The 13,056-nt window shown below is 35.5% G+C and overlaps 1 protein-coding gene across 1 annotated transcript in view; it reads right to left on the reverse strand.

Moving 5' to 3' along the window:
* The window catches only part of SLC13A2 (solute carrier family 13 member 2), a 126,133-nt gene that overhangs the window by 55,780 nt on the left and 57,297 nt on the right, over window positions 1-13,056 (reverse strand). The window contains exons 4-6 of the mRNA XM_053704591.1: window positions 12,397-12,677; window positions 3,650-3,833; window positions 622-744 (exon numbers count right to left, since the gene is read on the reverse strand). Coding sequence (XP_053560566.1) covers window positions 622-744; window positions 3,650-3,833; window positions 12,397-12,677 — 588 coding nt within the window. The remainder of the gene's footprint in view (window positions 1-621; window positions 745-3,649; window positions 3,834-12,396; window positions 12,678-13,056) is intronic.

Genomic DNA, 13,056 nt, shown 5'->3' on the forward strand with positions numbered 1-13,056 from the left:
GTGCTTACGCACGTGAAGTTATTCAAGAGTCAACACTAACTGCCGGAAATGCAAGTCAGTCAAAAGATCTGAGATAAGGAGGCAGTCTGCAGAGGCATAGGGGCCGAATTATCAAGCACCGAACGGAGCTTGATGCCCTGTGTTTCTGGCGAGCCTTCAGGCTCGCTGGAAACACAAGTTATGAAGCAGTGGTCTAAAGACCGCTGCTCCATAACCTGTCCACCTGCTCTGAGGAGGCGGACAGACATCACCGGAAATCAACCCGATTGGGTTGATTGACACCCCCTGCTAGCGGCAGGGGGTGGCATTGCACCAGCAGTTCACAAGAACTGCTGGTGCAATGATAAATGCTGACAGCGTATGCTGTCTGCATTTATCGATCTGCAGCGGACATGATCCGCAATATCGGATCATGTCCGCTCGCACCTTCTTAAATATGCCCCTTAGATACAAGGTAATTACAGAGGTACAAAGTATATTTCTATAACAGTGTTGGTTATGCAAAACTAGGGAATGGTAAATAAAGGGATTATCTATCTTTTTAAACAATAACATTTTTGGTGTTTACTGTCCCTTTAAATCATTCCAAGCACTTTATTCTTGTAAATACCTTATACTTACTTAACACCAAAGAACACGACCTGTAGTAGGATCCAGCAGAGAAAAAGTAGCACAATCATTGCGGGGAAAGCAAAGCCAAACCATGAGGCAAAATTGACGATGTTGTTGTTCTGGGGAAAGAGTCTGAAAAATAAAAAACAGCACATGAAGTGGTAACAACTCGTTATGTCTTAAAATTTATTTTATTTCAGCATAAATTTGTAATCTTTAGTTTTGTTATTAAATTTACGTAAACAATGAAATATATTTCAGCAGCTCATGAACGTGATCTCTGTCTTCTATTTTTAAAGTACAAAATAGAAAACTTAGGTTAAAATAAAATAAGCATTTCATGGGGCATCCTGAAAACATTGTTTTTGCTGTACTGACCATTTTGCTATGCTCATCATAATGCTTCTTAGTGACTATGATTATTATTTGTATAATTGTTTGTGAGTATGCATCTATATATGTATTTATTCTACTAGTATCCTTTGTAGAAAATCATACATGAGTGAACCCAAGGAGCAGTAATGCACTACTGGGATCTAGCTGGTGATAAGTGGCAACAATCATATGACTCTTGTCATTGGCTCACCTGATGTATTGAGCTATCTCCCAGTTGTGCGTTGTGTTGGTTTCAATAAAGGATACCAAGAAAATTAAGCAAATTTTATAAGACAAGAAAATTGTAAAGTTATTAAAAATTGTAAGAGCTATCTGCATCATGAAAGAAAAAAATGGATGCCATACCTATTTAAGTACTTATTAAAGTGAATTAGGATTAGGGAAGATTTACAGACAAATGTATGTGTTAGCATGGGTGTAGGCAGCAAGAGAGAAGGGGGTATTAATTCCCTATGGGGTTTTTTGGGAGGGGGTGAAAAATATTGACTGGATGATTAAATAGTGGAAGTCTTAATAAGCATAGTGGCTGCCCTTGTCATCATTGTTAGGAAGCAGCCATATTTGAAAGACAATACCACCATATTTGTTTGTGGAATGAATAAAATAATTCTTACAAAATATGCTAGTGCAGCTCCAAGATGGTGGGAGGAATGAAGAAATCCACAAGGAGAAACAGGTAAGTACCGCAATCTACAAAAAATATGGGACAAAATCTCCCTGTCTGTTCATGGCAAGTTTCACCACTAGTCTGTGCCATGCGCACAAATTTAGTTAAATCATTTCACTTTGTAATTACTAGCTTAAAATGTTCTACATGTTTGTGGTATATGCACACAAATAATTAAATCAATGATTTATGTATATTTGTTACTGCCTCAGAAAAAGTACAATCAATGCTCTGTGTTATTGACTACAAATTGACTAAATAGTTAATCTTTTTGTGTCATTGGCTCAAAATGATTTAAATCAGTACTTTCTGTATGTTATTTATGTTATAGCAATACTCGCTTAGTGACTTAAAAATCATTCAGTTCAAAGCTCACATGAGATTATCTTGTAAGATCTAGAAAGGTACATTGTCCTGCATTTCTGGACATTAAGAGACATGGTTAGTACAATAAAGCACTGTATGACATGAGAGGAGTGGCATCTCCAGAACTTATATGTAGGGGGAGCACTTCCTAGGGGCCCACCAGTGTTTTTGAGGGCTGGGCTGTAACTGGAAGGGACAGGTCCAGATATCCAGCGTGCAGTGCCAAGGTATGTCATGGGTGAAGCTGGAAGGAGCTTGAGCCGAATGGTGTTGGAAAAATGAAGGATGATCACAGCTGGTGGGGCACATGTGTGGCCAACAATTTTACTAGGGCTATTGCCCGACCTGGCCTTCTGGCAATGTCATGCATGAGAGTTTTGTAGCATTTATGCTATGAGCTTTGTATTTTAATTTACTTTACACTTCATATTTTTTGCTTTAATGCATTAAGTTTTTTGTATACAGCGATGTATTAGGATTGGGATTTGAAAAAATTCTGATTGTACATTACAATTAGGGATGGGCGAATGTGTATATTTTCGAATTTCGAATGTAGAACGAATGTTATTACCGAAATTCAAATTCTAAATCCGAATGTCGATAAGAACGAATATTCTTAAAAATTCGAAAATCGAATGTTATTTACAGTTTTCGAATTCGAATGTTTATAATTATATCGAATGTCCACATTCGAAATTTCGAATTCAACATTCTATTTAACAAATACTATTCAGAAGTTCAATAGTTCATGTGGTAGGGCGGGAATCTAGTAAATTGATACATAATAGATACAAATATATAATTTCGAATGTTTCCATATAGAATATTGCATAATTCGAATATTACATTTAAAGAAAGCATTAGCAATACTATTACAAACATATAAATTCGAATTTTTCGAATTCGAATATAAATTCGAATTTTTCGAATTCGAATATTGCATAATTCGAATATTACATTTAAAGAAAAAACATTAGAAATACTATTACAATCTAAATTCGAATTTTTCGAATTCTAATACACGTATTGCATAATTCGAATATTACATTTAAAGAAAAAGCATTAGAAATACTATTACAATCTAAATTCGAAATTTTCGAATTCGAATATTGCATAATTCGAATATTACATTTAAAGAAAAAGTATTAGAAATACTATTACAATCTAAATTTGAATTTTTCGAAAAGAATATTTTCGAATGTAATCGTAAAATTCGAAACCAAACATTCGAAAATCGAATGTTAGAATGTTATGTAAACATTCGAAATTCGATTCGAACGAACAAATGTGTTAAAATTTGTGCCATTTTTCGAATGTTGCGAAACATTCGCCCATCTCTAATTACAATTAGGATCATACTGAGAGACGTGTGGTCAGAGTCCCAAGAACTTGGGAACAGGGTCAGGTTGGGTGAACAGGAGCAAGCAGAAGGTGAGGTCTATCCTGCATCTTATTTCTCCTTTTCTTTGTCAACTTATTTAGTACCTATACAATTTTATGCTCCAGAACCACCCATGGAAATGTGTGTGAGTGCAGTATGTCTAAATGTTCCACATCCTTAGATCGTCTCCTATAATTCCTGACTTGCATAATGTACCAAGTACCTACTCGTCCATTTGTCCTTTCATCACAAGGTTAGGTGTGGTGCCAGTCAATGTTCCAAGGCCCCCAATACTTGCAGAATAACAGACAGAAAGGCTCAATGCTTTGCAAAGCTGTTTGTGCTTTTTCTGTATTTGCTTCTCTTTTTTCAGTTCTTCTGTGTTGACTTTCATAGCAATTATGCCTTTACCTGATAAACATAAAAGTGATAAACAATTAACACAGCACCAGTCAATATCCTCTTCACAAAAAAATTGTTTTGAAGAACCAGTAATACTAATTATTCTTTGTGGCTAATGGTGTACATATCAATTTGTGTTAATTATCTCATTAGGTTATAAGCAACAGACTAAAATATATAAATCTGTGCCCCTGTGGGATTGCCTATGTAGGCAAGACCACCAGAATTCTGAATCTATCAGTCCATGTATTTCATCAAGGCAATAATATAAGTCAATGTTGGTTTCAGGCAGTCGATCACATTGAAAGACTTGGTAAGAAAAGATAAGGGGGGAAATGGGAACTCCTTCTGAGAGAGAAAAAAGTATTATGGATTTTTAAACTGAACACACTCTCTGCCTCAGGTATGAACATGTCAGGATAATTGTCAGGTAAAATTCACTATTTTAATATTGCAAATTAATCACGTGTCTGTGCTACAGTATATTATATAGGCACAAAATTGATCATGTGTATTTTCTTATATATTCATGTACACATACACATATATATTATTAATCAGTATTAATATGTAACTATTAACTAGTGTTGCTTGTTATTATATAATTGCTTATGGTGAAGTTTTTGTACTTTAACAAAATAATTCATATTTAGTTATTATTATATTCAAGGTCCACAACATAGCTGCATGATTTCTATCATTACATTATTGGTGTAAATATCCACAAATATCACTATTGTATTCATACATCGTTCCAGAAAGTATCTAAGTCTATAAACATTAGTGGTGTTCAACCTTGGCTAACTGTCAAATAGAGATAATTACTTGTTTTCAGAGCATATTTATAAAACATATAGTTGTCTATTATAGCTTAGTGATGAGTGCCATCTTCAGAGGGAAAAATATTCTGACTGCTAAATCATTGCTCATTAACAAAAATGTTAATTAGTCTGTAATTAGTGTCATTTATGTAAACCAAACTTTATCAGTTGGGTGGAGTTAAGAGTTCTCCATAAAATACACACTAACCCACAAAAGGGGGGCACAAACAGGCGACACAAGAGGGGCCACACTGGGCATGCATGATGACCACACCCTGTCCAGAGGAGATGGAAGGCTAAGCTGACCAAACAGACAAGGGTCCAGGGGTAACCTAGGAAGGTCTTTTTATATTGAACCCTAGTAAAGGATCCCACAATATTGATAAGTATAAAAGCAAACCGATATGAAACAGTTTTGTTAATATGATTTAAGCTCTTTACATTTCTATTCAAACTTTTCTTATTTAATCAGGTAAGTTAATATATTCTGGTTTACCCTGATTTTGAGATCTATGTATTGGAGGTAGCTTCCTTCCTGTTAACCCACAGTTTTTTTTAATTTGAGGGCCAGATTTATCTGCAGAGGTGCGGGACAGCTATGGGGGCCAAGTTTGCACCCTTTTATACCAACCTGTTCATGGGTTGGTGGGAGCTGTCGTATTCCTCAGTCTAGGGTTGTCACTAAATGAGTGTTTAGCAACAGATGTATGTATGATTCTCTCAAGAGGACAGAAAAAGAGATGCTGTAAGAATTATTCTTTAATATGACTATTATATGCTTTGATTAGACAAAAACCCTAACTATAGACAAATATTACATCTGGGTTATCTAACAGATTAAATTAATACTCATATCTATCAAATATTAGTTGACATAAATCATTTATTAATCACAACAAGATTAATACATACCTTGAGATCTGAAGGTAACAGATAACAATAACTTAAAACAAATTCAAAGCTTATATACACAATTTAAACCAATCAAATTAGAGCATACCATAAGTGAAAGGCTAACTCTATATATGTTAACAACCTTAAAAGACTTTAAAATTTTGGCTGACATATAGAAAATACTATTTTAACTTGTTCATGCGCAGTCAGTCTATAGGGAGTTAATAATAATAAGTGTCTAGCTAGCAGCAAAGGTGTTTTCATTGACAAGAGCAACTGAATGTACATGTCACAATCCTAAATACAGTGCCCTTAAAAAGCATTAACCCATTACTAACTAAATTCTGACTAATCCTATCTTTAGGCTAGATTACGAGTTTTGCGTTAAGCTGAAAAAGCAGCGTTAACAGGTCCTAACGTTGCTTTTTTTACTACCGCTGCAGGTTTAGGGGCACCGCACACTTCTTTGGCCTTACCGCAAACCGACTTACGTAAACTTCGTAAACCCTTTTTTCTATGGGACTTCCATAGCACTGGTATTACGAGTCTGTCCTGGGAGGCCAAAAATTGAATTAAGGTAGAAACAATCCTATCAGCCAATAGGATTGAGCTGGCATTCTATTGGCTGCTCCAATCAGCCAATATGATTTTTTCTGCCTTAATTCCGATTGTCTGATAGAATTCTATCAGCCAATCGGAATCTAAGGGACGCCATCTTGGATGACGTCACTTAAACAGATATTCATTATGAAGAAGCCGTCATTTGAAGAGGATGCTCTGCGTCGCATGTCTTGAAGATGGACCCACTCCGCGCTGGAAGGATGAAGATAGAAGATGCCGTCTGGATGAAGACTTCTGCCCGTCTGGAGGACCACTTCTGCCCGTCTGGAGGACCACTTATGCCGGCTTCGTTGAGGACATCTTGCCGCTTGGATGAAGACTTTTTTTAAGGGTGTATTGGGTGGGTTTATTTTTTAGGTTAGGGCTTTGGGCCTGCAAAAGAGCTAAATGCCCTTTTAAGGCCAATGCCCATCCAAATGCCCTTTTCAGGGCAATGGGGAGCTTAGGTTTTTTTAGTTAGCTTTTTATTTGGGGGTTGGTTGTGTGGGTGGTGGGTTTTACTGTTGGTGGGGTTGTTTGTATTTTTTTTACAGGTAAAAGAGCTGATTACTTTGGGGAAATGCCCAGCAAAAGGCCCTTTTAAGAGCTATTGATATTTAGTTTAGGGGGCTTTTTTATTTTAATAGGGCTGTTAGATTAGGTGTAATTAGTTTAAAGATCTGTAATTTGTTTTTTATTTTCTGTAATTTAGTGTTTTTTTTTTTGTTTTTTTTTGTGATTTAGCTAATTTTATTTAATTTATTTAATTGTATTTAATGTAGGGAATTTATTTAATTGTAGTGTTAGGTGTTAGTGTAACTTAGGTTAGGTTTTATTTTACAGGTAAATTTGTCTTTATTTTAGCTAGGTAGTTATTAAATAGTTAATAACTATTTAATAACTATTCTACCTAGTTAAAATAAATACAAAGTTGCCAGTAAAATAAAAATAAAACCTAAGCTAGATACAATGTAACTATTAGTTATATTGTAGCTAGCTTAGGGTTTATTTTATAGCTAAGTATTTTGTTTTAAATAGGAATAATTTAGTTAATGATAGTAATTTTATTTAGATTTATTTAAATTATATTTAAGTTAGGGGGTGTTAGGGTTAGGGTTAGACTTAGATTTAGGGGTTAATACATTTAATATAGTGGAGGCGACGTTGGAGGTGGCAGATTAGGGGTTAATAAATGTAGGTAGGTTGCGGCAACATTGGGGGCGGCAGATTAGGGGTTTATAAATATAATGTAGGTGTCGGCGATGTTGGGGGCAGCAGATTAGGGGTTAATAAGTATAATGTAGGTGGCGGCGGTGTCCGGAGTGGCAGATTAGGGGTTAATAAATATAATGTAGGCATCGGCGATGTCGGGCGGCAGATTAGGGGTTAATAAGTATAATAATAAGTAAGATTAGGGGTGTTTAGACTCGGGGTTCATGTTAGGATGTTAGGTGTAAACATAAAATGTGTTTCCCCATAGGAATCAATGGGGCTGAGTTACTGAGTTTTACACTGCTTTTTTGCAGGTGTTAGACTTTTTCTCAGCCGGCTCTCCCCATTGATGTCTATGGGGAAATCGTGCACTAGCACGTACGACCAGCTCACCGCTGACTTAAGCAGCGCTGGTATTGGAGTGCGGTATGGAGCAAAATTTTGCTCAACGCTCACTTCTTGCCTTTTAACGCCGGGTTTAGAAAAACCTGTAATACCAGCGCTGCAGGTAAGTGAGCGGTGAGAAAAAACTGCTCGTTAGCACCGCAAAGCTCCTAACGCAAAACTTGTAAGCTGGCCGTTTGTTAATTATATTTCTAACTCTTCATTCCATATTCTATATTTTATAACTCCACGTTCCCATATCCTATATTTTATAACTCCACATCATAAACTAAAGAAATGATTTGGCGATAGATTTATTATTTTATTTTATATCTAAATGTTTTATCTATGAAGAACATATTTAATGTGTAATTCTTCTTTGAAATAGTATATTTTATTCTAATCATGATTTTATAACTCCACAGGAGCTGTTCCACATCTTTGGAGAGTCTAATCCCTTTAGGTCTAACATTCTGGTCTATAAAAGCTTTATAGATGACCTGCTTCTCAAATGGCAGGATAGTACTGACTCAGCACAGCAATTTGTGGAATGGATTAACAATAATGAGTTAGGTTTGAAATTCACTTCTGAGTATGACAAACAATCCATCAATTTTTTGGATTTATCCTTGAAAGGAATGTCAAGCGGTAAAATTATAACAGGAATGTATCGTAAACCCATCTCAGGCAATATAGTACTAGGAGTAAATATCTGCCATCCAAAGAATGTACCCTACGCAGTCGCAAAATGACAATTTGTCCATATTAAAAGAAATTATACAGGAAAATATCAGTTCGAAAAAGAGGCCCAAGAATTTAGCAGTAGACTGCAGGAAAGAGGCTATAAGGGGTCAGTCATTAACATAGCCAAAAATGAAGTAGCACGTTTGTATAGATATAGATTGCTACAAGATAAGAGGTTTGAAGATAAAAAGTATTTTGATGGTGTGACATTTATCACCAACTAAAGCGCATAGTACGATCAGGTGTGCATTATAGTTAGCAAACACTTCAATATTCTGGCTGTGGATGATCTCTTGGTTCCTATGGTTGAGAAGGGAATGAGATGTGCATATAAAAAAGCAAAAACTATTGCCAATTATGTAGCCCCCTCTCAATTGTCTAAACCAAAAGAGACTAATTATTCATGGTAGCAACACAAAGGAATGTTTATGTGTGGTCGTTCTCAAAGCAAACCATGCAAATATGTACAAATTGGTGATTCCTTTAAGTCGGTAGTGACACAAGAAGTATTTCCAATCAGGAGTTGCTTAAATTGTACCTGCAACTATGTAATATATTTGATTATGTGCAAAACATGTTTCCTACAGTATGTAGGACTCACTACAAGAGATGCTAATTCTCGAATTAGGGAATACCTCTCTACAATTAATATTGGAAAGGCTAAAACTCCCTTGGGACAGCATTTTGCGCAAATTCATGGAAAAAAAACTGATACATTTGCATGGTGTGCTATTGAGAAAATATCTGTCTCTAGTAGCGGAGGGGATAAGATGAAGCTGTTAGCAAGACAAGAAATGTACTAGATATTTAAATTGGGAACAAGAGTACCATTTGGATTATACTCTGAATATGATTTGATAAATTATTGGCAATAGTTCTTTTATATGCTAGTATATGCTCTTTAATTACTGCTCGCTACTATTGCCAATAAGGTTTCAATATTTTATTAATTGGTATCCTGCTATCTTCTCTAACTTTTTAATACCATCAGTATTATTATGTTCAGCTAAATTCTATTCATTAGAACAGTGCTTTCCAAACTGTGTGTCATGACACGTTAGTGTGTCGGCAGCAGTGTGTAGGTGTGTCCTTGCTTCAGCACAAATTTTTTTGAATTTAAATTTTTGTTAAAATTTTTTTTTGGTTTCCGACTTTCCGCCTGCTTGCGACGTATATCACATGGTTGACTCGTGATTGATACCTAGTGGGTCACAGATCATCTTAACCTATTGGCACAGCTCAGTGGGAACTGAAACTATTCCCATTGGTGGCTTTGGCGGCACATTGGCTCCTGACTGCACGTGTAGTCTCCTCAATCGGCTCGGGACTGCATGTGTAGTCAGTGAGTGGGATAGCAGTGTGTTTGCAGCACGGGCAGTAGTCAGTGCAACTCACAGAGCTCTGAGGGCAGCTGCTTAAACGCTGAGCTGAAGTCAGAAGTCAAAGTGTTTTTTTTTTCTGCAGCTAGCTCCCAGTAGTGCATTGCTGCTCCTGCTCTTGATATATGGATAGGAAGTGGAAGCTTAAAAATGCTTGATGATGAAATGCGAGTGTCTTTATCTAATATTCCACCAAATATTCCGAAACTGTGTTCATCCCATGAACCTCATACAGCCCACTAAAATAGTAATTAGCTATTGGTGGTATTAAACTTTTTTTTTTTAATTCTTGCACATACTTACTGTTACTTGTAAATACATTTTGTTATTATATCATTTATGTTGTGTCCGTATCTCTTAAAACAAGTTTGTTTAACCTCCTGTTTGCTAGTACAACTAAATTACTGTGTTGCAAAATTATGTAAGTTTAAAAAGTGTGTCACCAACATAAAAAGTTTGGAAAGCTCTGCATTAGAATGATCAGTTCCTAGTCATAGACCTTGTAAACCACTTGGGGAACACAAAAGTTACAATATGTAAATATATACACTTTTGTTCAAATAGCCTTTATATAGGTGGATTTATTTACTTATGTATTTGTTTAAATTTGATATCAATTAATATTTAGATTTTGATTGCTTACCTTTCATCCACATTATGAAGGATATCCCTAGATATTGACCTTAATAATAGCATTTTGCTCTAGCATGTAGGTCATGTATTATGTATTATGTGCTATGTTAACTTTAGTGAAATATTGCACGCTGAAAAAAAAATGTATACATGGAATTGAGACTCGGTATCTTTAAACAAGGGTGTGTTTTTGTGATTTTTTTTTAGCCGATGACTGGCAGAATACGTCTTTAAATAGGTACTGTGTGTCAGATATGTCAACCTATGACTACGGCTTTCGACAAAATGCGTAGGGCCTTTCTGACACACAGCACCCCTTTCACCCCTCTGTGTGGAACCTGTTTTTAAGGAATTATAAATAAAAGCTGCTTTTATTTACGGACCAATCATTTCTGCTTGTTTTGATTGCCCTTTACAGTCACAAATGTTTTTTAGGTAATTCCTGTTAACCTTGTCTTTTCTGTCGACAATAACATTGGGTCAATCAGGAATCTGGTAATAATATAATTTTCTTACGGTTTGCCATGAATATTAGCTTACCTGATTCTTGCCAGCTATGCTGAGAATTTAAATAACATACATTTCTGTTTCTGTATTATACACACAAGCTACTGCAAATAAAATAATTTAGTGATTGTTTTCATTGGTTCTAATCTGATAATCAATAAATCATTGTAATGATGTATATTAAATTTGCGTTATTCAAATATTGCTTATTATTTCTAATAATTCTTTAAATAAACTAAGTTTGTTTATTGATCTGGTCTCAGTTGAATTAATAGGCAAATTCAGAACCAAAAGGGATTCAGGTTTTATATGTATTATCCTTGCAAATGATATAATTCAAAGTGTTATTGAATTGCACACATTGCCCCTGCAAAGTTGGAAACCACTATTTTACATATATTGAGTTACATTGACAGAATGATATAGAGGTTCCATAATATTTATTTTATCTAAACACATAATACACTTTGGGCTAGATTACAAGTGAGGTGCACACGGTTTTTCAATAGCACAATTGCCTTTTTTGCGAGCCATTTTAATTTCGCTGATATTACAAGTTGAGCAAAATTCTTACTGTGATCTCAGAGCTGTGGTTAACTGTTTTCCAAAACTAAAAAGTTGCACAAAATTCATTACAAAGTTCACTTACATTCATAAATAAACTATTAACCCCTAAACCGCCATCCCCTGACATTGCAAACACTAAACTTAACAATTAACTCTGAAACTACCATCCCCCCACATTGCAAACTATCTAAATAAACTATTAACCCCTAAACTGCCATCCCCCCACATTGCAAACTATCTAAATAAACTATTAACCCATAATCTGCTTAGTGATTTTGTTTTTATTACAACAAAAAAAAAGACTGTGTTATTGGTACACAAGATTCTTCATAGCAACAAGACATGTCTAACCTTGCATTTATCAAGGTACATATCAGGGACACCATGTGTGGGATGTGTGGGACCTTGGGAAAAACAAATTTGCAGGGCCCCACAATCCAGCATTCTTATCCCCCCTGTATGCCCTGCCCCCTGAATGCCCCCCCGTCCTAACATTCAGTGTTACCTATATAAAAAATAGCACTATATAATACATGTCCTGATACCATAAACACTTCTTAATACATTAAATACAGGATGTACATTGCACCTTTTCATACCCTCTCCCCTGAAAGAGTGGGACCTCCCAAAGCACAGGGCCCTGGGCGGGTGCCCCTCGGGCCTTGTACATATTAAATATACAACACCTGTACAACAACACCCATAAAATACCCTTAACTTTAGATATAGTGATATACAACACAAGAAAGTACCAGCATTCTGTGAGAGCATAAAGGATAAGATGAATTATGGCAATCATTTCTAAAGATAATATTATCAATACAAACTTACTTTCTTTATCTGATATGGTTAGAGTAGGATCATCAGCGCTTAATTCAAAGGCCTGGTTCATTGTCCCATCAGGAAGCCCTTGGTTTTCAGTCCCATTTAGATAACTTTCTTTCTTTTTTATGTTGTTCTTGCTGTCAGTTTTACATTCTTCTAACTCATCATCTGAGGTGTCTAGTTGTTGTAGTACAGCTTGTGCTATAGGAAACATCATGGCTGTTGTAGCTGTATTACATAGCCACATTGATATAAAAGCTGTAACTGCCATGAATCCGAGAAGCAGGCTAAAAAGACAGAGAAAGGAGAATAAGGAGAAATCCATAACTTGCACTCATACTACTATAAAATCCTTTGCGCTCTACTTCATAATTGTTTATTGTTATTCACTAAACACTAATGTTAATTTTATTTATACAAATATGTTAGGGAAAGGGAGGCTAGTAAAACCTTAGAATTATAACTTTACCTTGAGCTACAAAACAATGCCCAAGTGATAGAAAACCTTATATGAAGGAAATGTAGTGGTATGCAGACCCTTAAATTAATTATATATTCACATTAAAAAGTGAGATTAAATAACAACCGCAATTAGATTGTTATAAAGATAGACAGGGATTTCAGCACAGCCTTTTTTAGTATAGATGCTAAGCAAATGCCAAGCTC

This window comes from Bombina bombina, chromosome 3 (assembly GCF_027579735.1).
Source record: "Bombina bombina isolate aBomBom1 chromosome 3, aBomBom1.pri, whole genome shotgun sequence".
Taxonomy (NCBI): domain Eukaryota; kingdom Metazoa; phylum Chordata; class Amphibia; order Anura; family Bombinatoridae; genus Bombina; species Bombina bombina.